The sequence below is a fragment of the Littorina saxatilis genome, linkage group LG1 (genome assembly GCF_037325665.1).
Source record: "Littorina saxatilis isolate snail1 linkage group LG1, US_GU_Lsax_2.0, whole genome shotgun sequence".
NCBI classification, from domain to species: Eukaryota; Metazoa; Mollusca; class Gastropoda; order Littorinimorpha; family Littorinidae; genus Littorina; species Littorina saxatilis.
The window spans coordinates 93,562,128-93,588,952 of NC_090245.1; the positions used below are offsets into that span (position 1 = coordinate 93,562,128).

General features: G+C 43.2%; 2 protein-coding genes across 2 annotated transcripts in view; one reads left to right on the forward strand and one right to left on the reverse strand.

The window, feature by feature from the left end:
- LOC138945934 (uncharacterized) overlaps positions 1–26,013 on the reverse strand; it is a 165,348-nt gene extending 139,335 nt beyond the window's left edge. The window contains exon 1 of the mRNA XM_070317463.1: positions 25,160–26,013. Within this exon, the coding sequence (XP_070173564.1) occupies positions 25,160–25,259 (100 nt within the window). The 5' untranslated portion in view covers positions 25,260–26,013. The remainder of the gene's footprint in view (positions 1–25,159) is intronic.
- On the forward strand, positions 3,630–9,467 carry LOC138945910 (uncharacterized). The gene is made up of 4 exons (XM_070317432.1): positions 3,630–5,100; positions 6,916–7,683; positions 8,220–8,300; positions 8,457–9,467. Exons 1-4 carry the CDS (start codon positions 4,329–4,331, stop codon positions 9,299–9,301), a joined length of 2,466 nt encoding a protein of 821 aa, XP_070173533.1. The 5' UTR covers positions 3,630–4,328; the 3' UTR covers positions 9,302–9,467.
- Positions 26,014–26,825: the final 812 nt, after the last annotated feature.

Consider the following 26,825-nt stretch of genomic DNA (forward strand, 5'->3'; position numbering starts at 1 on the left):
TTACCAATTTATAACTCATAATAACCACGCTGTGTTGACTATCATTTCACTCGACACCTAAACATCTTGTCAAAAAAAGTGTTTGTTGAGTGCTTTTTGAGTTTCCTCCATCTTGAACCTTCATCATGCAGTGTCAGTGGGAACTCCCCGTGCGTCTACATGAGAGATATGGAGCCATGGATCGACGTGTAGACCAAATAAATGGTCATCATGCATGTTACTTGCATGCTCAGTTTTTGACAATGACACAGATGTAAACAGTCACTGTTCACCTCGTCCAAAGGCGCAGTCTCGTAGAACAATAACTGTCTCGATATGTATCAAATGTCATATTTTGGTCAAAAATACAAATTCGATTGAACTTTGGACATTCCTGCTTTGAGCCATGTGACGTCAGAGTCCGAAAAAAACCTCATATTAGGGCGGCTAGCCGAGACTACAAAACAGTGCTGGCGCCGTCTCGGAGGAACACTGACTGTCTTTTCTCGATATGTGTTAAATGTCATATTTTAGTCAAAAATACAAATAACGTACAATATCATCCCCATTATATCGTAATAAACAACAGCTTGACCATCCAGTGACTTATGAAATTTTGTCTCACTCCCCCAACATGTATCAAATAAATATGTACAGCGTCGGTCAAACATGACGCATGCCACTCGCAAAATAGTCACTTCGTTACCCTGCAATCCCCTCTCCGTCACAATAACGCGACTAAACGGAGCTATATATAACATTTTGTCACCCTCTTCAGCGTGTGATATACGCAGTATAAGACATGTTTCGCCGGCTACTTTCGGCAGGGTTTGACAAGGGGTGGGGGTGAGAAAGATGTTGACAGAACTCGTGTCTAAAGAAAAACTGTTTGTGCTGCGCATTCTTCTCTGTTTTCAAAGCGCTTTGCCTCTGTTGACCGAGTTTCAATCTCTTCTCTCCTCCGGGTTTGCTTGAGTTTTGACCTGTTCTCGCTTTCAGTGTGTGCGCTGCGCGCGGACACGCTAGCAAACACTGAGCTAAACGCGCGTGTGTATGCACGCACACGAAGACACGCTCGCGCGCGAACGCAATCGCACACGCCTGACACATCTCTCTTTGTCCATGTTTGTCATTATCCCTCCCCTGTCCCCTCCCCTCCCCCACCTCCGCCCCCTCCTCCATTCCGGGACTTCTTTCTCCAGTCGATCAGTCTGTCACTGGCTGTCTCTAGCTGTCTTGTTGTAATGATCTGCTAATGTCATGGACAAGGTTTTGTCGCACTGACACAGACACTGACACACAGACACACACACACACACACACATACACAGTCACATACACACACACACACACACACACACACACACACACACACACACACACACACACACACACACACACACACACACACAAAACATGCTGAAAGTGTGCGCAACGACGTCAGTGGACGACAATTGCTATTTCTCTTCGTCATCCGTCACCATCTCAAGACTGAACGGACGACTGACAACATATTAACAGTCACAAGCTTTTCCTTGACTGCACGGCCATAGACAATTGACATATGCCGATATGGCCTCATTTCTACAATCTTCTTCTTACCTGTGTTGTCTCTCATGCATTCACTTCTGAGCTTTTAAGTATCTCCGAAATCTGTTTACACCCAAAGCATCACAAAAACAGCATCGCCACCCCCCCCCCCCCCCCCAACCTGCTCAAATGCCCCACTATTCCATCCATCCCCTAGCCGTCTCCCTCCCCCTCCTTTTCCTAGCCCCTACCCCGACCCCTCACCCCCCTCACCTTCATCGTCACTCCATTTTCATATCACACACAATATCGAATCCATTATCTACACAAAAGTGTTTTCGTGCCTTGTTCAGGAAAGCTTCGTTTGAAACGTTTGAGCGATAACCATCCAGTGTAAACCCATTCAACGCCCAAAGGTAGCTGGTAGACCCACTACGTACCAGGCGCCATGTATCACCTTTCAATTACTTGTTCACGCCAGGTACACAATTGTTAGCTGGCACCGTCCTTGGCAAGCTTTAATATTATTATTTTCAACATTTTTTGTATTAGGTCAGGATCCGGGTTCATGTTGGGGTTGGTTCTCGTCATTCTTCTGTAACAACGCGGAAGAACACGAGACTTTGTTGATTGCGTACCCGGATGCGGCGGACATTTTATTTGTCTGCTGCATCTTTGAAAAGTCAGCTTCAGGCGCTTTGAGTTACCTCTGCATAGCCTGTAATACCTTAGTTTGTTTGTTTGCGTGTTTGTTTATTTGTTCATTTGTTTGTTTGTTTGTTGTTGTTTTTGTCTGACACGTCTGTTAATCATTTCGGATATGCCAAACTATATCGTGTTATTAATTTCGTTGTGACCTCCTGACTCCTCTTAGCATTTTGTTTTGGCTTGGTTTGATTGATGAGTTTTAAGTATATTCACTTTTGTTGATTGTACTGGTTGTTTCTTCGTTTCTCCTTTCACAGCGTATTTGTTCCGTACAGTAACTGTTCACACTTAGTTTGCTAGATCTGTGTACGGCTGCGCAGCTAACTGTATGAATGTTGATTCAGCGAACTGTAACCAAGTGCTATAATAAACTTCTCAACTTGAAATTACTCTTTCGCACTGTGCGTTCTTTTGAACTACCATTCGTTGAAAGTTAGAGTTGTAAACATGTTTCGAATTTACCTACATACATGTAAAAACGTCAATTTCATCAAACACGTTCCTTGAAAAGGACAAAGAAAGCGAGACCTGCAAATGTGTCTCAATATTTACATTCACGCAAAAAGTATTTTCTTGCAATGATTGTTGTCTCATCTATTTCAAAAGATCGCCAATTGGTACCCCTTTATACTTAGTTTTGCAAACCACATTAACATAACTCTGATTACAATAAGTGTTATTAATATCACAAAAGACGGCTGTAGGGTGCTTTATGGCTGAAATAAAGTCTGATCGTGAAGCCATTCACATATGTATCTTCCTTTTGCGTGTGACACATCGCTTGGACTTCTTTTGTAAATTCGTCACGAGCTTCAGTTCTTAGAAAAAGGCCTGAGAGTAAGAGGCGCGCAAAAATGCTTGTCATTCACACACACACACACGCACACACGTACGTACGCACGCACGCATGCACGCACGCATGCACGCACGCACGAACGCACACACACACACACGCACGCACGCACGCACACACACACACACACACACACACACACACACACACACACACACACACACGAGTGTCTGTTAGTTGTATGCTGAGTCTTTAGAATAAAAATAATTCGTAAATAGTATATTAACTTTCATGTCTTACAAAATCAGTAATTTTCTTCACAAACAGTACCTTAGAAAGAATGAAAGGAAACAAAAATCAAAAATCAAAATAAATGAAAAAAGGGCAAACATACTTAAACAATATAAATATCCTCATCGTGGTCAAGGACATTCTGCTGCTAAAGCAGCTTAAAATAAATGCTACTACGTCTGGATTACAGTGTTGTCTTGTTGACTTTATCTTTTAAACAGCTGATACCGTAATGCTGGGATTTTCGAGTGAGACATTGTGGTAGCCATCCTTGACCTACTTAAGCTGACGAAGGGGGACAATCCATTACTCACCAGGATCAGTAAGCTCCCTTGTGAAAAGAATGCAAATATGCATATGTCACAGGGGAAACTAGAATTCAGTAGGATCCGGAATCCTACTAGTAGAGACTGGAATCTCAGTTTCTACTAGTAGATACTGGAATTCCAGTCTCAACTGGACTTTTTCAAGTTCAAACTGGAATTCCAGTATCTACTAGTAGATACCGGAATTCCACTTACAACTGGATTTTTTCCAGTTGAAAGTGGAATTCCGATATCTACTAGTAGAAACTGGAATTCCAGTTTCAACTAACAGCCAGTTCATGTTGGAATTCAGTTTAAATTGGAATTATTTGAAAACTGAAAAAGAAACTGGGATCATATCCACAGAGAGGGTTCAACTTGAAAACAAAGCTTAGATGTGACAATGACTTCTTCACGTGAATCTGAGTTGTTGTTGCAAATAAAGTGACCAATGTTCTCCAGCCAGAGTAATATGGAAATTGGAATTATTTGAAAACTGAAAAAGAAACTGGGATCATATCCACAGAGAGGGTTCAACTTGAAAACAAAGCTTAGATGTGACAATGACTTCTTCACGTGAATCTGAGTTGTTGTTGCAAATAAAGTGACCAATGTTCTCCAGCCAGAGTAATATGGAACAACCGAGGCCCTTCTATTCACAGTGAGTCTTGATCAGTTGATCAGAGTGAAGTGTCAGTGACAGACAGCAGTCAAGATTGAAGATGGAGTCCGAGTCAGAGGATCAGAAAACTCTGTTTTATTCTCTTTTAGAAGCACACATACGGAGTCTTGATGACAGCAAACGAGAATGTTTCTGCATTGCCCAAGAGAAGTACACAAAAATAGTGAAAGCTCTGCAACTGAACAAGGGCCAGCAATGTCCAGAAGGTGCCAAATTCAAGTACAGGTGTGCAAAGCATTATAAATTACAAGTTGTGGGGGCAAGGACAATGCTATGTTGCCAGAAAACCAACTGCCCGGTTGTGACCAGAGAGGAATTGTTTGCGACAATTGCGCGATGTCACGTTCATGTTGGCCATGGGGGAAGGGATAAAACGTGGGCGGAAATCAAAGCAAACTACGCAGGAGTCCACCACTCAGCAGTCAGTGTGTTCCTGAAGACCTGTCCCAGCTGCAGGCAGCGCCAGGTGGTGAAATCACTTCCATCTGGAAAGGCAATGATCAATCTGTCTTTTCTACTCAGAGTCCAAATCGACCTCATTGACTTCCGCAGCAGGCCTGACAGGGACTTTAAATGGATCCTGCATGCAAGGGACTGTTTTTCGAAGTTTTCTTGGGCCTATCCCTTGGAATCCAAGACTGCAGCAGAGGTAGCAGGTCATCTGTTCGACCAATTCTGCACCTTTGGACCACCACGCCTCCTGCAGAGTGACAATGGCAGAGAATTCACGGCGAACGTGATACGTGAAGTGTGTGATCTGTGGCCTGGAACAGTGATCATCCATGGACGCCCAAGACATCCTGAAAGTCAGGGTAAGTGTTCGTTTTTATTTGTATTTTTTTCAGAAATGAAAATTAACCCTTACAGTGCCTACAAGACGGGTATACCCGTCCTGCACTCTAGCCAGTTAGAGAAAACATTCTTGTCGAAGAGTGACCATGCATTGAAACACCCCGGCAGTGAAAGGGTTAATGAGGCAGACCTACCGGTGGTAACATGTTTTGTCTGTTGCATCTGTCAAAAGATAAACATTCAGCTTTTTTTCACATTTTACTGACATTGAATTGAAACACCCCGGCAGTGAAAGGGTTAATGAGGCAGACCTACCTGTGGTAACATGGAATATGAAACCGAAATTTAACGCAATAGGTCTAATCTAAAATTTCCATAGTGGTGATTGTGATTGTGATTTTTTTTTTTACTGGCGGTATAACAAGCTAAAATGGGTATGAACTGAACCGCTATGATGTCCAGGTTTTGAAAACTAATGTCGCAGTTGCAGCACTTTAGTACAACATGCTAGATTAACCCCTTGTTACCAAAACCAGGAAACTTTGAAGTTTTCACTCATTCCCCTAGTTTTGGAAAACGGCACTTTGAATTTTAATTTAAAAACATATTATGAATCTGTTTGACTTCCTTGACCTTTACAGATGTATTTTAAGGCATTTTGAGAAGGGATTGCGTTATTAAGACTGGGAATATATCAAAAGTATTAAAAAAAATTATGGAATTTGAGCAATATTTGGTAAAACGTTCTCATCACATCAGTCAAACTATGGATTAACATGGATAAATAGATGTTATTTTAACCGTCTGGGGGTGTAAAATTTGAAAAGTGATTTTGGTGTGCCTCAATTTTACATAAAAGTCCAAATTAACCTCTTGTCTGTGAAATATGGAAAAAATGCCATTTTTCATTTTTCCAACTTATTTTTTCTTCAAAATTAACGATATGTTATCCAACGTTACCGATTTGGGTCTGTTTGATCTCCTAAGCCTGTCTAACTGCATTTAAAGTGAAATACACAGTGCCATTTTTAAAAATTAGGGGAATGAGTGAACTTTTCAAAATTTTGACGTTTTGGGGCAACAAGGGGTTCATTTGGCATGTTGTACTAAAGTGCTGCAACTACATCACTTTTCAAAAACTACACACCATAACGGTTCAATTGATACCAAATGGTCGAAATGGTCATGGCACTTAAAGGGGTATGAAAGACCTAAACCGGAAGTAGAAATCTTTGAACGGCAGCTGATACATTACCTTATCAACTCTCATTATCCAAAGTTTCAAGCCTGTAAGTCCAGTATTACTTCAGAAACATCGGAAAACTCAAAATCAAATTAAACAATTATTATCCGGAAGTGGTCCTAAAGGCTGAATCTTATCATCCCATGTGATGGGAGAAGCCTGGAAGATTCCAACTCAATGTCCGACGCGAAGCCACACTTCCCTTTTGATAATAAAACGTTGTTTTTTTACCACTTCCGGATAAGGATTGTTTATTTTGATTTTGCGTTTTCCGATGTTTCTCAGCGAATACCAGGCTTTCAGGCTTAATTTTCTGGATAATGAGAGTTCATAGAGTAATGTATCAGCTGCCGTTCAAGGAATTCTACTTCCGGTTTAGGTCTTTCATACCCCTTTAATGGTACTGTGACAGTACCATGAACCTTTCGATGAATGATACACTCGACTTCTCAAATTAAAACTGCTCTAGCAGCTTTATAAATCAGCTTTACAACCTGAAATATGGGCTACAGACATAGTGCAGTGGCCTAGGCTTGAAAAGGCCTCTATTTAAGGTGACAGTATCCAACTGGGATTGCTTCACTGTGTGCAGGGTGCATTGAGAGGGGGAACGGAGACCTACAATTGAAACTAGGCAAATGGATGGATACCAATGGCCCACAATGGAGCAGGGGATTAAAGTCTGTGGTTCACTCAATCAACACATCAGTTTCAAGTGCAACTGGGACAACACCGTATGAACTTGTATTTGGTCAGAAACCACGTTCGGACCAAGCTGTTTGGGAGGAATTTGCAGCTCAGGGTATTGTGCGTGAAGAAGATTTGCCAAATGATCTGCTTGTTATGCTTCCCACAATGAGGCAGGAAGGTGCAGTCGTGCAGTCAGTGAGTGAGGAAGATGCAGTCATTGAGTCATTGAGTCAGGAAGGTGCAGTCGTCGAGTCATTGAGTCAGGAAGGTGCAGTCGTCGAGTCATTGAGTCAGGAAGGTGCAGTCGTGCAGTCAGTGAGTGAGGAAGATGCAGTCGTTGAGTCATTGAGTCAGGAAGGTGCAGTCGTCGAGTCATTGAGTCAGGAAGGTGCAGTCGTCGAGTCATTGAGTCAGGAAGGTGCAGTCGTTGAGTCATTGAATCATGATGGTGCAGTCGTGCAGTCAGTGTGGCTGGACAATGTGGGGCGTGTAGTTCTGAGTCAAGAAGACACAGCCGTGAGTCAGAGAAGTGCAGTTGTGCAGTCAGGGAGCCAGAGTGACATCAGCTGCGAGGACGACGAGAGAATCACTGTGTGGAGTGAAGTGGTCTTTGATACAGTTCTGCAGCCAGTCAACAATTCTTTGCCAACTCCCGGACCTTCAACTGCTGGTATGTGGTATGCTTCTATCTGAATTGGTTTTAAAAATCTTGTGTTTTAGAGATATTGGCCATGCAACCATTGGACTAGTTGACGCCCATTACTGTATTAGTCGTATTAATAGGAGTAACATTCCATTACATTAACCCTTTTGCAGCCATAACAAACTAATGATGAACACAATTTTGATAATGATAGACAATGCAGGAGACGGGAGGTGCACTGGCAAGGGTTAATGACTCTGGGGATTAATGGCAGATTTGATGCAAATACAACTACAGTTCATTTGTTTCACAGGTGCTGACCGTTCTTCAGAAGCAGTCAACTTTCAAAAAAAACTTTCCTGTCAAAATGGGTCAAGTGTATGTTTTTGCAATGAATTATTCAGAATTTCTTCCTGTATCACTTCAACGTCGAAACACTAGTACACAGTGATTAATGTGTACACATACATGCCACATTATCATGTCACATTTCCCAACAGAGAAGAAGAAGAATGACTGCAAATGTCTGTTGCAAATACAACTGCATTTTATTTGTTTCACAGGTGCTGACCGTTCTTCAGAAGCAGTCAACTTTCAGGATCCTCTCGGACCTTCTCTCAGCACTCCTGAGCAGCATGCCACTGGTAAGTTTCTTCACACTTCCCTCAACACACTTTCAATGTGCCATATTTTCTATCAATTTATAAAGACTAGTTTGAAGATGTTAACAGGTTAACCCTTACACCACCTTTCTTGGTTTTCACACCAGCGTAGACGATTTTAATTTGTTTGTTTCACAGGTGCTGGTGGTTCTTCTCTCGGCATTGTAGAAAACGTGGATTCACCAAGTACATCATCTACTACCTGTACCAGCCACAAGCGAGGAAAGGAGTATCTTCTTTTGAGCGACAACGTCATCGTTTGTTCTGGCACAGAGCACACAAATCTTGACGTTGTGCATGGTGTGAAAGTGACTAAAACCACTCATGCTGTGTTTTCTGTTGACGAAGTGTTCGTTCCTACACATGTGCCTACAATTGCCAACCCTATGAATGAACCATTAGAAGTAGGACAGTTTGTGTTGTGGAAACGCACTGCAACAGTGCAAAATGAAGAAGGGAACACGGCTCACAAGGAGAAGCGACTTGTTGCCAGAAATAACTATTTGAAGGCTGCCAGACGTCAAGACACGAGGTACCAAAAGAAGGTAAAAGACGTGACCCAATCATTCCAAAACGGGCACACTGTCGGAGTGAAAATCCACAGTGCCGACAGGACCAACACTGACGTGCGGCTCTTGACCTGCAAGATTCTGGAATCAAAGATGAGGGGCGGTGATTCTGTCTATCGGGTGTATTGCCCGACTGGAATTGTTAAAAACTGGTTTCGGGGGGTGGAGCTTGTGGACATGAGCAGTGTGGTCCTCCCACATCTCAATGTGGTAAACCCACAGACTCTTAAGGAAGTGTCCCTCATTCAAGCCTCCAGGTCATCAACTGGTTGGCAAAACCGTGGAGCTGTCGCCAGGTCCGTCTGTACGTGCACAGGCGCGTGCATGACAAAGAGGTGTCCGTGCAAAGATGCCAAACTTGCATGTGGCACCAAATGCCACCCGCACAGCAAGAAATGCAAGAACATGTCCTGAAGTTGTCTGATGTGATTTTCATTGATTTGACTATGCAGTTTGTGGTGTTGGGTCTTTTTAAACAATGGATTTGCTTTCAATAAAGTAGTCAACTGTTCATTTTAAACAAAAAAGAAACTACATTCATCTCCATCGCGAAATTCCAATTTGAACTGAATTCCAACATGAACTGGCTGTTAGTTGAAACTGGAATTCCAGTTTCTACTAGTAGATATCGGAATTCCACTTTCAACTGGAAAAAATCCAGTTGTAAGTGGAATTCCGGTATCTACTAGTAGATACTGGAATTCCAGTTTGAACTTGAAAAAGTCCAGTTGAGACTGGAATTCCAGTATCTACTAGTAGAAACTGAGATTCCAGTCTCTACTAGTAGGATTCCGGATCCTACTGAATTCTAGTTTCTACTGTGACACATACATTAGGGATTAAGTACTGAGTTGTTTGTCCCTTAGTAGTACACAATCGTATGGAGACAGTGAGCCCCCTGGGAGCTAAGATAAAACTGTCACTGCAAATCACTCGCCGACAAGAGTTAACGAGAAAACAAAGAAAGCCCGAGTTCAAACTAGCGACACCTGTTTAACATAAGAAACAACTGAATAAGTGGTTTGTATTAGTGCCGGATTGAGCGAGAGTGTGCGGGGGGTGGGAGGGTGGTGAACCACTGTACATAAAGGGAAAGTTTGTGTGCGCGTCTGTGTGTGTTTTTAATCTAAGACAAATGTCGCCAATGTTTTTACAGAGTGACGTTAAATAAACGATTTTATCATCAGGATTGAACTTTAAAACAATCGTTCGACTTGTTCCATGAATGTTGCCATTAAACGCACCTTGGAATGGACTTTTTCTGTAGCTTACTGATTAAAATCATACGTTTTATTATGGTTACACAGGCGACGATTTGACTTAGTCCGTTGTTTCGCTTCCACTAAGAATCCGAGGCAAAATCATTTCTTCCGCTTTATGTTCCTTTATCTCTTCTTCGATACAAGCTTTTGATTTAATCGTTGGTTTACTTACATTATATGTGTGTGTGTGTGTGTGGAGGGTACACTTGAGGCGATACCGGATGTGTTGCTGCGTGAAAACATTACGTTGCTCATGAGCAAAATCATGGTTTCATTGTTTTTAGCAACAGATGCTACCTAAATCTTAGCCGGTGGCTGGGCAGTAGTAGACCGTTACAGTATAATGTGCTTTTAGATATTGTGTACGTATGAAAGTTAAACTACGACGAAAAAAGATCAGTCTTGTTTCGTTCTCGATTTGTTTGCATGTGGCTATTTTTATCAAATTTATGTTCTCACGCGCGCGCGCGTGTGTTTGTGTGTGTGTGTGTGTGGGGGGGGGGGGGTTGTACGTGTGTGTGTGTGTGGGGGGGGGGCTGTGTGTGTGTGTGTGTGTGAGTGTACATGTGTGTGTGTGTGTGGGTGTGTACATGTGTGTGTGTGCGTGTGTGTGTGTGTATGTGTGTGTGTGTGTGTGTGTTTTAGAAAGAGAGAGTGACACACAGACAGTGAGCCAGAGATAGAGAGACATAGAGACAGACAGATACATTGAGAGAGGAGGAAGAAGACAGACAGACGGACATACAAACCGACCAAGCTACTGACAGACAGACAGACAGGCAGAGAGGGGGGAGGGGGAGATAACGAGAGACAGATAGGTGGACATTCGACACAACAAAGGAAACTCCGATAGTTGTACAGATAAAAAGTCAAAGAAAACAGGCAGACAGGAACTAAAACACAGCATGTGTCCGGCTGTCAGTCTCACAGCCGACTATCAAGTGATGTATCTCCTGTTGCAAAACACACATGTACCCAGAACCACGCTTTTCGCGGTGTTTGACACTCGGCAATCGTCTGAGTCATCAACTACAATAACGAGGTTACCAGAAAAACGACCCAATACTTACTGCGGAAACGAGACAAAGACAACGTAATTTGTTGCGTCTTAGACTGCCGGGTAATATCACACTTGTTGATTCCAGTTTTCCCCTCCGAAGGTGTTATATTGCCAGTCTGAGGTCAGAAAAAAATTACGTTCTCTTTAAGCACGGCTCTCGTTTTCGTATTGAGTATTCGAGCGTTGTCCCCGCAACCTCATCTGTTAGTATCCCAAGGCAAGCTAAGTGAAGCGAAACAGATGACCCCATGCCTTGCTTTCCTTTCTGCCGGAATCAGTCATGCAAGCCGGTCACTCATAGACAGACTACAGGTAAATAAGCGTGCAAAGCGTTAAAGATATGTGCCACTCGATTGTAAGAATGCTATACGTATCCACGCAGGTAAACTTCGAGGTAAATTTGTGCCAGTTGCTTCATGAAAGAACGCGTTAGACCAGTATACCTTACTAGAGTTTCTGCTGACGCTCGACCCGCACAAATAAAGCTGAAGAAGTGCGCTACTTTGGAAAGTCAACTTTCATTTTTACGTGTGTGTGTGTGTGTGTGTGTGTGTGTGTGTGTGTGTGTGTATGTGTGTGTGTGTGTGTGTGTGTGTGTGTGTGTGTGTGTGTGTGTGTGTGTGTGTGTGTGTGTGTGTGTGTGTGTGTGTGTGTGTGTGTGTGGGTGTGTGTGTGTGGTAAATACACGAACAATGTTTGATATCGTCGACATCAAGTATCCCGCCTAGTCGGTATATATAGGTTACACACTCCGAGTTCTGATTATCTTGCATATTTTTCCGAGGGTCGATTTTCAGGTATTACCGAGCCTTTGGCGAGGTAATACCTGAAAATCGACCCGAGGGAAAATATGCAAGATATTCAGGACGAGGTGTGTAAGCTATTTATCCCATTACTCCGACGTTTTCATTAAAAACACTTACTTTTTCCACTAAAACCTGCCCGTGCCTGTTTTCAGCTCGCCAAAAGCCTCCGCAGTCGAAATTCAGGTCAATGCATTCATGCGCAAAGCTAGTTTCCATTTGTCCGCATAATGGACGGCGTCATTCGACTTGTATGTGGACATTCAGTCATTCATATTGCTTATAAAAAGGTCTGCTATCTGCTTTTACATTTTGAAAGTCATTTTAAAATATCCCTGTGTATATTTGACATCGGCTTTCGTTATACTCAATTCGGCATACCGGGTTTATATTTTACCAGAATTGCGCACGATAATGGCAGCGCAACAAATTCAGTTCGGGCCGTGCTGGTTTGATCGTTAACCCAAGTCAGTTCGCATGCAGTGTTACTGTTTGTCAGTCGGGGATATAAATGTTGGCTGTCATCGCGCTGTTCTGTTTCGCTTTTCACACGTGGATCACTTACATATTCAGTCGTCGGGTTTAGATGAGCCAAAGCTTCAATACTTCGCCTGTTGTAGACGTTAAAGGCACAGTAAGCCTCCCGTAAACTATCACAGAGCTCCCCGAGCGTCTACATAGAGTACAAGCATACTTCCATTTGAACGCTCACCGAACGGGAACATCCTGGCTGCTTTCTGTCGAGCGTGAGAAATTTTCAAAGAATTTATTTTCGTGGACTTACAATGGCGCCTCGTTTTGGTGCTGGACGGCTGTTATGAATACCGGAATTCACGCCCGGACAATAAGCCTCCCGTAAACCATCACATATACTGTCAGGCTTTTACACACAGTACAAACACCCTTCCATTTGAACGCTCACCAAACGGGAACATCCTAGGTGCCCTACGTAAAGAGCGAGCAATTTTTAAAGAATTAATTTTGCAGATTGTCTCGAACACTTTTTGGACCCATCCTGAACTCAGGTCAAACATGAGTTACTTCCCTTCGGGTCTCATTCTATCGATGTAAACTGGCGATAGCCGTGAATCGATGATTATCAAAATGTTTTTGGACCGTGGTGCGTTTTTGCGCTAGACCTAACTTTTAAAATCTAAATAATAAATTGACAGCTTGTTACACAAACATTCTTTAATCATAAAAGAATTCTTTTTTCATCAAGACAAGATCAGTACAATTCGAAGTTGTGAAAGTTTGAAAAAAGAAAAGCCCGGAAGCAGGGTCACGCAAGGGTCGTAGCAGACGACGGTTTATCAGTGCATATCGCCGTTCCTAAAACAGTCAAAAGCCATCGCTGGAGTTCTTGTGAACCACAGCTGTTTGTTTCGTGCATAAAAACGTGCTATTGTAAATAAGCTCACATCGAGTCGCATTCAAATGACTAACTGACGACTACATTGTGAAAAAGGAAAACTGGATCACACGGGTTCACGATGGCTCAGGGGTAAGATAAACCACGCAAAAATAAATTCTTTGAAAATTGTTCGCTCTTTACGGAGGGCACCTAGGATGTTCTCAATCGGTGAGTGTTTAAATTAAAGGGTGTTTGTACTGTGTGTACAAGCCTGGCCGTATCTGTGATGGTTTACGGGAGGCTTACTGTGCCTTTAAGCAATACAGCTTGGAAGTTGTATGTCGGCACTGAGAGTCGGTCGCGGTACATCGCTTTCTACTTTGTCCCGGTCTTGAGTTTGAACACCTAAGGTTGGATACATCTAACACCTCACATCCTCTTCTCTTCCCCATATATCTTAACTGTATCTCCAACTTCTTTTCGTCTTCTTCTTTTCATTTTGATGCCACTCCCTCATTTGTCGCTGAACTTGACCCCGCAGTTGACTCGACTCGGATTCACACAAGCCCGTCTAGCAGACGACAGTTCGAACAGTCTTGAACAGCACGGTTGCAAGCAGATTCAGCTATCAATCGAAGCAATACACTTAAAGCCAATGCAAATAACCAAATGAGAAAACCTAACGTTTGATTTGACTTCATGGTGACTCTTCTGATAATTTTTTTGGCGTTGGAATGGATCTCAACGGGTTCCCAGCTACGACAACTTTTCCAGAGTAATGCACCGCAGGCATGCCTTCGACAATCGATGTCAGTTTCAGATTGAGTTTTCGAACTACCAGGTGACTGGGTTGTGTTTTGATTTCTCTCTCTCTCTCTCTCTCTCTCTCTCTGTCTCTGTCTCTGTCTCTGTCTCTCTCTCTCTCTCTCTCTCTCTCTCTCTCTCTCTCTCTCTCTCTCTCTCTCTCTCTCTCTCTCTCTCTCTCTCTCACGGTTCGGTAGATGGCTGTCTGTGTAAAAATTAGGGAGTATCGTCCCTTGATCCCACTCGCGATACTCGTTGAACATGCCTTTGACCATGCAGTCGCTTCAGCCAGCGAAATATCTCGACTCCGCTCTTTAAATCCATGCAGAATTTGCGTATCGTATGAAGTATTCTTTATTTTCTCAATATTGACACATGTAGGCCTGTACCTATACGTGATATTGACTTTGACACCACAAAATATTTCAGTCGTATGTTGAACAAAGTAGTCCATCTGTAAACTCTGAATATGCAGATGACCTCTATAAATTATTCAATTGTACTCTGAAATCAAAGACAATGACCAATGACAGTTGAGATCGAAACTCGGTTGTGATGGGTTGTCCATATGGTTGTGATGGGTTATTCAGAATAATCACCTCCTCAGCTAACAGAGACAAAGAGGCAGGTCATGGGATAATGAATAATAACCATCTGCATCTTCGCTAGTATTACTTTTGTTATACAGACCCTGACTGGCTCGCTAAAGCCAGGTTCACACGGGACAATTTTCCCACGATGTGCCCGGTCACACAGCCGATTTGATCGTAAGATCGAGTTGTGATAGAGTTACGAGTCACTCACAAGCGAGTCTCTCGTAGCTTCGGGAGATAGAACTTGCTCTATTCTCTGCGAGTCAATCGTAGGTGAGGACCAATCAGAACGCGCTTTCGAGGTAAAGTGACATGTCAATGTAACGTACTATTTTACTTCATAGTGCAGGATTCTGAAACAAAAACGACGTTAACCGAGGTACGAGCCATCATGTTTAGGCATTGCAATATATAATTTCATGATCAATTTCAGTTCAAAACTGTAACTGCGACAAGACTCTATGTCTATCAAGTGTCAATCTGGACCCAACCCCAAGGTAGCTAAGCTGTCCATGTTATTACATGCACAACTCTGGGACAGGCTGATCTTTCTTAACCCAGTGTGGGATTTTCAGTGGGGCGACCACCCCCAACCCAGCGCGTCCCCGGGTGGCGGATAGGGGAACGGTCTTCAGATATGGAGATCAGCCGCTTGCTACCCCCTTTGAAATGCTCCATCGTCCATTGACGGGACTCATCTAATGCGATTAACGGCGCATTAAAACCCTAGCTCCGGGTGGGATCCCGGCAAATCCTCCCCCCTGTGCTCTCAGGGTAGGACGTACGGGCCATGAGCTAAGGGTGAGGTAACCCCGACAGAAAACCCCGAATGCTGAAGACGGAGGACCCGGGCCGCACCACAGAACTTATAAATTGATGATATCTTCTTACTCTCATTTTATTTTAATCATGTAGCAGTAGTTTTCTTTACTTGCTTATTCTTTAGCAATTTTAGACTAGTCCCTCTTTGGGGCGAGGGCCAGATGTAAAAAAAGCAGATCACTGCTTACTCTATTACCCTCGTTAAAATAAAGAATTGTTCTTGTTCTTGTTGTTCTCTCTCTCTCTCTCTCTCTCTCTCTCTCTCTCTCTCTCTCTCTCTCTCTCTCTCTCTCTCTCTCTCTCTCTCTCTCTCTCTCTCTCTCTCTCTCTCTCTCTGTCTCTCTGTCTCTGTCTCTCTGTCTCTGTCTCCCTGTCTCTGTCTGTCTGTCTGTCTGTCTGTCTGTCTGTCTGTCTCTCTCTCTCTCTCTCTCTCTCTCTCTCTCTCTCTCTCTAAAAAGTCTAAGAAACATTTGGACGAGAATAAAGAGAATGAGGAGAAACATGGGTGGAAGAAGATTCAATTTACACATACCTGGGGTTTTGCCGACTGTGCTTCAGACAGTAAAGAAAATATTGCTTTTTACATACAACGTATCCTTTTGTTGTACATGTGTTGCATCTTGAGTCAACAGTAAACCAAAGGTCACCTAGCTGTACCTCCCACAAAGAAAACTCTGTGTGGACTCTTTACAAATTGTCGTTTTAAAATGAAAAAAAAAGAAAATGGATAGGAAAAAAAAAGAAAAAAAGTAGACAAAAAAGATACAAAAGGATAAAAAAAAAATGGAAAAGAAATCCACATTTTAAAAGCATTCTCTTGAGTCTTCTCATTTTTTTTTTACATTGGTGAAGTGGTTAGGGCATTCCAAAATATTCACGGAACACATTCTCAAACCGACTAGCTTTTACTCTCAACACGGATTATAGTTATCTCATTGCCCAAGCGACCATAAACATGTTTCTTGTACCACAAGAGTTGCCGGTTAGTTCATTGTTCTAGCCGCAAGTTCATTCTTTTGGCACTACTATTCTGATTAAGGAAAGGTCATGCATGGGGCTCTAAGAATGCCGGTAGAATTCCCTTTCTGTTTAATCAGTAACGCCTCGGTTCGCCTAACAAAACGCAATTACTTTTATAGAGGCGTTGAAACAATGTCTAACGTAATTGAAAAATAAATAAAAAACACCGAAAGTACTGGTCTATGTCTTTTGTGAATACACAAATAGGTTGAAAACGGTAAGTGTTTCAGAGACCGATTTTGTCTGTCTCTCTGTCTCTGTCTGTGTCTCTCTGTCTCTGTCTCTCTCTGTCTCTGTCTCTGTCTCTCTCTCTCTCTCTCTCTCTCTCTCTCTCTCTCTCGTTAATGATGGGTTTCATAACTAGAAATTGTACACCTTACTGCATTGACACGGTAAGTGTCTAAAACGACATTCTTGTTTGCAATTTTCAGAGCCATGCTTATTTTCTTGGTGCACACTTAGCAAAACAAGTTATCGTTTAAATGATAAATAATATCAACGCAAAGTGGCAAGCTCAATCACTTACAAAGTTCACCCGTGCGCCAAAATATACACTCACACCCCCTCATTTTTATAAGTGTTTACTTTAGACCAATTTTCTTCTGTTGTTGAAAGATGAGCAATTGACCGAGTTGACACCATTGAGAATATATGCTTACATCGCTCGGAGTATAGACCATTATAACGATTGCAGCTGTCAGAGTTACCTGTAAACCAGTGCAATGGGAAAGTCTAACCCAGCCATTGAAGCCTAAAGTGCCATCGTGAGCTATCCCCATTCGCAGACCTTGTATAATTATCGTCATGTGGGACAGCGCAGGTGACCCGTGTAATTGCCGGAACAACCAGTTTCATCCGTATTCCTTTGGTCGCTAGTAATTGTTGGTCACGTTGTTTTTGTTTTCGGTGGGTTTGTTTGCTTTTGTGTTTTGTCACGGATACGGGTGGTTCCTTGCCTATTTCAAAATGTTCAGCAAGCCAAGTCCTCCCAAAGCTCGGTGTCAACAACCGTGCATAGGTCAACTAATTTCGATTTAGTTGTGCTTGTGCCAAGAAATGCCAGTAGGCACAAAGACAGACAGGCAAGACAGACCGTGAGATGGATACTCCATACCCCATACTCCATTATCCATACTCCATACTCCATCGGTGGTAGAGAAAGAGATATAGAGAGACAGGAGAGAGAGTGAAAAAGAGAGAGACAGAGATACGCAGATACGCAGATAATTTATTCAATAGGCCATAGCCCCTTATAAAGGGGTGTGAACAAAAGGTTAACATTGCAAATAACTGAACTCAACAGGTGCAAAATGGAACAAAATAATACTCATACAACACTACAGATTAAAACATACACTACACGTTATTTAACTAAGAGGTTACAACATCTCTTAATTTAAAGGCTTTGTACAAATACAGGGACACATTTCTGACAACAGTTTCTTGAGGTGACGCTAAGAGCAAGCTCAGTCGAAAAATGCTTGGATTTGTATATGTTAATGGGATAAATTGTTCTCTTAATTTGTTTAGCACCAGCGCCGAGAAGAGCTCCCAAAATGCCGCACCATCATCATCATCATCATCATCATCATCATCATCATCATCATCATCATCATCATCATCATCATCATCATCATCATCATCATCATCATCATCCAAGTTCAAGCCACAATATGAACCCACGCTCGTTGATGTGATGAACGCACTGCAAAACTTAAACACCAAAATCGATGACACGAAAAACGAAATCCAAGATCTCCGTAATGAATAAAGTGGTAGTGGGTCTGAGGGAAGAGGTACGTGAGCTACGCCAGGATAACGACGAACTGCGGGCAGTCAATTCCAAAACGGAGGAACGACTGTCTGAGGTGGAGAGGAAAGCTGACGACCTGGAGAATCGATCAAAGAGAGAGAGAAAGAGAGAGAGGGAGAGAGAGAGAGAGAGAATCAGAATCAGAATGGTTTATTTGCTCAGGCAATATGCCCATTGCAAGTTGGGCTGGATTTGGAGAAGGGTATTAGAACACTCAAATATCGAAACCGAAGCCGATAGTGCAATTTACACAAAGTTGCATGAATAAGAGTGTACGTTCAAACTGACATTACAACATGTCAGACGTGTCGCGCTCTGAACGAGAGAGAGAGAGAGAGAGAGAGAGAGAGAGAGAGAGAGAGAGAGAGAGAGAGAGAGAGAAAGAGAGAGAGGGAGAGAGGGAGAGAGTCGAAAGTCGGCGAAATGCTCAAAGGAGCTTGTAGAAAAAATGTGTATGTGATCGCACAGTCGTTTCAAAGGATTAAACCAGCAGCTGATTCGTCTGTCTCGTCTGTCTGTTTGCCTCTGTTTCACTCTCTGTCTGTCTCTCTCTGTCTCTGTCTCTGTCTGTCTGTCTGTCTGTCTGTCTCTCTCTCTGTCCTGTCTCTTTCTGGTCTGTCTGTCTCTCTCTCTCTTTCTGTCTCTCTGTGTCTGTGTGCACTTTCTCTCTCTCTCTTTCTCTCTCTCTCTCTCTCTCTCTCTCTCTATATATATATATCTATCTATCTATCTCTCTATCTCTGCCTCTCTCTCTCTCTCTCTCCCACTCTCTCTCTCCCTCCCACTCTCTCTCCCACTCTCTCTCTCTCTCTCTCTCTCTCTCTCTCTCTCTCTCTCTCTCTCTCTCTCTCTCTCTCTCTCCTGTCTCGCTATATCTCCTTAAAGCTTTCTCAATCACCGATGGAGTATGCCCTTTCTTTCATTAGGAAGGACGAGGCCCATATCTTCCCATACATTGTTTTGTTGAATCATTGAATTGTTATATTATTATATTGATTTACTGATTATTGATTTAACAATGTCTTGATGCCCTGGTGGTTTTGATCTTTGCATTCATTCATAGTTCATTGATTTACTTTTGTCTTTACTACCTGCTTACCAAGAACAACGCCATATAATTATGATAAAGTAGTGGCGGGGGAATAAGTTCACGGTGGGGGGTGGGGGTGAAGAGCGAGCTTTGTATGTCACATCAAGTGCTCTGAAATAGTTCTATAGTGATTCTAGGCTTAGAGTGCATTACCCCCCCCCCCCCCCCCTTACACATTACCTATTTTTATGTCCCTATATTAGTATCTGTGAGGACGTAAAGGACCCCCATAGTTTCATAGAGTGCATTACGCTGAGTAGCACCTACACGGCACACCTGTATACTTATCCGAAAAGGTCACAGTGTCACCCGGTATTTGTCCAATTACATATATTTAGAAGAGGTAAGTAATCTGTTTTTTCAGTAATGAGGCCCTTCGCAAAGTACACGTACAGCAAAATCCCCTCAAAAACTTACACAAGATAATGAACCCCTCCGAGGTGTACACACAAAGTGGAACTCCATTTTAAGACGCTCTGTTACAATTCCCTTGTTAAGACCTTCCGTAACAGCTTTCCTGTTTCATAACTTATGTAAATCTAAAGTTGTAAGACTCCCTGCCCTTTATATAACCCTATTTTCTCTGACTTTATTTTACCACTGTTCACTGAAGACTGCGGTACCAAACGTAATATGTTAGTAAGGCTTACACATCCACTGAGAGATCCGCAAAACCTAGGGCCTGAGTGGCAGCCATGGTGTGTGCTAAGAACACATACACTGAGAACCCAACAACACTTACACAAGGTAATCAAGCCTTTTGTTGGGTACACATACAATGAAAACCCCACAACACTTACACAATGTAATCAAGCTTTTCGCGATGTTCACATTATACACCAGGTACCCGGAAACACCTATAATATTGCAGGTACATGACGCCACCCAGGGGCGGAGCAGTTAAGCCCGAAGGGGGGGGAGGGGGTTACAACCTGGAATCCAAGTCTGAAGCTAAAGAATTGTAGCTATTTTATAAACAGTATGTGGCTTATCCTTGATTTTAAACATGATCAACTGGTGTCAGCAGCCACTCATTATTTCTTTTAAAGTTAGTATTAAAAAATGGCAATTTATCTTCACTGGTATCTGCTCCCGACATCATATAGTATGGTTGGAAGGAAGACATTGGATTGGCAGTTAAAACTGTACAAAAATAATACTGATTAAATAATTACATATTCCCCCGGCTTTACAGCCAGAAACAAGAACAACATTCACAGACATAATTTTTTATTTTTTTTACAGCCGAGGAGGTGAGGAGGGGTTCCGGAACCCCTGTAACCACACCCCTAATCCGCCCCTGCCACCGCCTGTCAACAGGTCTTCAAAAGGCTGTTCAAACTACGCCGCAAGTGCTACCCGTTTGTGTTCTGATCAAAGTAGGTCACCCAAAGGGGGCGTTGACACGGGTTACGCCAAATGCCTGACTCCACAATCGTACCCCCTTGGGCATATTACCGCACTGTTGAGCTTATACAATAGTAGCAGTCCACCACAACAAAATAGCTCGACCTTGACCATTGAAGCGAAACCGATTATGATTACTTCCAAAGTCCGGGTAGAGTGACATCACTTCGTACAACTCCGGGCAGAACTTTCGAAAACATCCGGGATAACTCGGCTAGACGGCGGTTACAACATTCTTACGAGGAACAATTAAGGGGTGGCAACTCAACATGTTGACGGTTGAAAGTGTTTGTGGACTAATTCTAACAAGAAGAAAGGCTTACTGATTACCGAGATTCCCGTGTGAACATGTACCTTCGCAGTCAGTTTTTCGCCCGTTCTGGATGACTTGTGATAAACTACTATGCATCCGTCTGCGATACAAGGACAGCAAGAGAAACATCAATACGAGTTGAACAATGAGAATCAGAGTGTCATTTGTACCTGGGCAGGTGTAAGTGACCTACTCTGGTTTGCAAATTCCAAATTCATGCAGAAATAATGCGTACACAAACGTAGGTCACCCAAAGGGGGCGTTGACACGGGTTACGCCAAATGACTTCACAATCGTACCCCCTTGGGCATATTACCGCACTTTTGAGCTTATACCTACAATAGTAGCCGTCCACCACAACAAGCTCGACCCTGACCATTGGGTAATAGCCCCACTGAAGCGAAACCGATTATGATTACTTCCAAAGCCCGGGTAGAGTGACATCACTTCGTACAACTCCGGGCAGAACTTTCGAAAACATCCGGGATAACTCGGCTAGACGGCGGTTACAACATTCTTACGAGGAACAAGGGGTGGCAACCCAACATGTTGACGGTTGAAAGTGTTTGTGGACCAATTCTAACAAGAAGAAAGGCTTACTGATTAGCACAGCGCAACCGCTACCGCGCCAGACAGGCTCGTCACTTTCACTGCCTTTTGCACTAGCGGCGGACTACGTTCAATTTCATTATGTGAGTTCCACAGCTTGACAAATAAATGTAGTAATTTCGCCTTACGCGACTTGTTTTCTTCTTCCCGCAACCCCGTACCCTGTTTACGATGGAGGAAGGAAAAAGGGTAGGGGGCGTGGCAGAGATAGATCAGATTTTACACAAACAGCGGGTTGTATTATGTATGTCAGTTATCGAAACACCCACAAAGATGAACTTCCGTCTCTTTCTCTGTGTCTGTCTGTCCGGGAGTCTGTCTGTTTATCTTTGCAACGATATAATATATATCTGTATATATATATATAAGAAGAAACAGTGTTACGAATAGTAACATTGGTTTGACATTTCCATGAACGAAGAAAAAAAAGCTTTACAAAGCAATCGCAAACTTTTGTTTGTTGCAAACCGTAGTCAGTCGACTCGCTTACTGTCAGCCTATGTGCGTGTTTCTCCTCCCTGTCTTCCTCTTCGTTCCCTCTTCCCTATCTATATCTCTCTCTGTCTCTGTCTCTGTGTCTCTGCTGCTATGCTAACTTAATATTTCTGTCCCCAGAACTAGCGTCTATTTGGGACATGACGTGGTTATATGCTAGGATATCTCTCTCTCTCTCTCTCTCTCTCTCTCTCTCTCTCTCTCTCTCTCTCTCTCTCTCTCTCTCTCTCTCTCTCTCTCTCTCTCTCTCTCTCTCTCTGCCTCATCTTCATCATCGTCATCATCATCACCATCATCATCATCATCATCGTCATCTTTATCATCACATGCTCAAGTTTTCCGACCTCGTTTTGTTGTTAACTTGTTTAACTTTTTAATTTTTAATTTTATCGTTGTCTGTCTGTGCGTCCCAAGGACAGATTGTAAGACAAGGCGTAGCCTCAAATCTTAATTCTTAAAAAGAATTAAATTCAAGTATCTCTCTCTCTCTCTCTCTCTCTCTCTCTCTCTCTCTCTCTCTCTCTCTCTCTCTCTCTCTCTCTCTCTCTCTCTCTCTCTCTCTCTCTCTCTTTTTTCGCTTCCCCTTCTTCATCGCCCCCTTCTCAAATTTCCATGCTCCTCCAGCGTCACACATGATAATGAATCCGAAAGACACAAGATGACTACGCTTGTACTAATTAACGAAAGGAGGGAGAGGTCGGAATTTTAGCGGCACACTCAAAACGTGCTCAAGAGACGTGGTCATGGCTGGAGTAAATTTTTCCAGCAAGGAACTTAAAACAATTCCCCCAAGCCCCAACCCTACGCCGGGCTGTTCCTCCTCCTCCCCCCCCCCCCCCCCCCACCTCCCCCACTCCCCTCTTTACTTTCACACGCGTCCGCCACTCCGAATTCTTTGCAGGAGTTTGCCAAAAAACGTTATATTTGGTCTCTTTCCCCCAAACCTTGGCGTCATTGCCGTTGGCACCATTATTTGTGTGCTGAGCGCTACTCTCCAAAGGGAGGCAAAAAGAGACTCATGCAGGGCGGTTGTCTTTCCTTGTCTGTGGGACACAGAGGTGTAAAAGTCAAATGCAGCAACGGGCCAGGACTGCGAGGAGGGGAGGAGGGCAAATAAAACAAAAGTGGACTTTTAGGAAAAGAAAAAGAAAGGGGGTAAAGTTTTCTCGGTTTGTCGATCCTTCTTCTTTTCTTTTATTTATTTTTTATTTTTTATTTTTTGGTTGGATGTGAGGTTTTCATCGTTGGATTTTGTGTGGGCCTATGACAGAATTTTACGACGCCGATGCGAATATTTTATCAGCAAGCCCCTCTTTAAGTGTTTGATTATATTTGTTGAAGGCCTTACGTTCTCTTCGCTAGGCCTGTCTCCTTCTTTAGCTGTGAGCTTCTTCTTTGTCATCGTGGAAGTAAATCCCATTTCATTCAGGACTGTGTGCTTGGTGGCCTCAGTGTGTGTGGGTGTGTGTGTGTGTGTGCGTGTGCGTGTGTGCGTGTGTGTGTGTGTGTGTGTGCGTGTGTGCGTGTGTGTGTGTGTGTGTGTGTGTGTGTGTGAAGGTTTTGTGGTAAGTAGTCCTTTTGCTGCACAAATTGAAGCCTTTTGCGCACTGAAATGTAAAACAGGACCTCCGAAGTCAACACACAAACATAAATCTGGTAACACTTGAGAGAGAGAGAGAGAGAGAGAGAGAGAGAGAGAGAACGAACGAACGAACGAACCAACTTTATTTTTCGAGGGTAATGGAGTAGATACAGCAAAGATCTTTTTTCATCCAGCCCTCGCCCAAGAGGGAATTAACTAACCAGTGCATAATATTAAAGCAGAAGAAGAAGCAAAGCAAAAACATAAAAACATGGTTATTAAATCAGACAAAGAGGAAAAAAAAATGTTCATAGCATACATGGTCATTGGTAATGGTATACATTAAAACACACACTTTGACACACACGGTCACATGCACACAGACACACACAGACATACATGCACATACAGACACACACGCACACAGACACACGCACACACACATACACACACACACACACACACACACACACACACACACACACACGCACGCACGCACACACACACACACACACACACACACACACACACACACACACACACATACACATTGTACACATAATCATTAAAAAAAAAACTTAACTGAAATGAAATATACAAGTAGATCTTCATGTACTTATCAAACAGCAGTACCTGATCGAGGCATTAAGTGCCACACGACGATGAAAGCATATACAAAAAAGTATGTCTTCTAAAACTGGCAACAGAAAGTGGCTGTCTGAGAGAGACTGGTAAACTGAGAGAGAGAGAGAGAGAGAGAGAGAGAGAGAGAGAGAAAGAGAGAGAGAGAGGGAGAGGGGGGGGGGAATCAAAGATGCAGAAGGGAAAAAAATGCCGACAAAAAATCAGTTGAAATCAAAATAACGAAAGTTTTGCATACATCCTCCAACCAAACAGGTATGATTGCAAAAGCAGAAAGTTGGGACGTAGGTGATGAAACTAAAAATTACTATCAAGCTACAACAAACATGACTCGGATAACAACGACAACATTAAAACATCAACAACTATAACAACGACAGAAACGACGACGACAACAACAACAACAACGACTATGACAACAAAAACAAAAACAACAACAACAACAACAATAACAACAACAACCAACGACAACAACAATTAAACATTAACAACTATAACAGCGACGACGATATAAATAACCAAACAACAAAAACAACCCAAAGCACAACCACCACCCGGCACCAAAAACAACAACAACAACAATAACAAAACTCCACTACTTACTGCTGCCTGGTATCGCCGTAGCGGAGTCCAGACTCACAGAAATGAGCACCATCCCCAACACCACCCGCCGCCACATCCTCTGTGTCGTCTCCCGTTCCATCGTCTACTGCCACATCCACTGCAACTCCGTCAGCCACCCGACGACGACACAACTAATCAACCACTTCAGTCACAGCAACACGTCTCTTCTTGTGCGCACAAATTAATGCATGTCGGAGATCACTCCTAAACGCCACCAGAGAGCACGACACAATTGAAGTGGTCTTTTCTTGTAGAGAGTTTTTATAACAGCACGGCAAACGTTCCGGTTTGCTTTGATTTACCTTTACTAATTGCTACTATGTAAAATGTTAATGCAGTCGTATACTTTAATCGTGGAACGGACGTTCAGTCATGCATCTGAAAACCCCGATGAAGCAGTCAAGATCCTAGCCTTGCTCAGAGAATAAGGTGTGTACTCTATCCCCCCTAGCAAAGGAAATCTAATTTCGAACACAGTCGATCATCCAGCAATCATTTTTCTCAATGTACTGAAGTGTTTTTCCGCTGTTTTGTGTTGATTGTTACGAAACGAGGAAACTTCCTCTAGAACTGTTACAGCACAGAAAGAAAAATCATGCACGCATAAAATCCGCAAACTTGTTAAAAGGCCGTTTTTACATTGTTTCATACCTGGAAGTTGACGAAGCACGCACACCTATTTTGTCCGGATCCCAGAGATCACGGCATCTTTCATTTGCGGAAGATCCTGCTCGAATCAAAGCTAAACAGCGCTCGTCAAACACCACACGCGTGTCACCACGAAGTTGTTTTTGTGGTGGAGAGCGAGACGCGGCGAGCGAGTCAGAAGGAACAACGAAGAACACTCTATCCCCTCCTATACCTGAGGCAGACTCAAACTCGTAGTAAGGAAAGCCCTGCCCCCTTCTTGTTCAGGACTCTCTCTCTCTCTCTCTCTCTCTCTCTCTCTCTCTCTCTCTCTCTCTCTCTCTCTCTCTCTCTCTCTCTCTCTCTCTCTCTCTCTCTCTCTCTCTCTCTTTGTCGCGCTCTCTGGCTTACGTGTTGAGTATTCAAGTTGGCCCTCGATCTTCTGTAGTCGCAGCACAAGCTCGCTGAGGTGTAAACGGCCAGTCAGCGAAATGGACAGGCTCCACTACACTAGATTAGCATGCAAGCTAGACCTATAACGGCGACACGGTTCAACACTCACTGAGACACACACACAGGTAAGACATCATGGTCAATGGTTTTGGGTGACCCATAATGGCCCTGTTTCGTTCGTGAATTTAGAGGTAGGTAACAAGCCAAGGGAGCTCGGAAAGGTCTGTTCGCGGTGTGTGTGTGCAAACTCTGTCGGGTAGGATGGCAGGGTGCCTAATTCCTTAATTTCAGTGTTGATCACCACTCACTGTTTTAGTTCTAGGTGCCTAAAGGCATTCTTATTAATCGCACATTACATTCAAGTTAAGTGTCCGCGAACGCCTTATCATCAGCTGGTGAGGGGCAGAATATACCTGCGCAGTTTCAGCGACACAGACGACGCACTGCATATTATTGGTGCTGCGATAGGGATTATGACGAGCACTTGGCCTGTTTTCCTGTCACGAAACGTGTGGCGGGCTGGGATAATCTGCAGTGCATCGTCTGTCCTGCTGAAGTTACATAG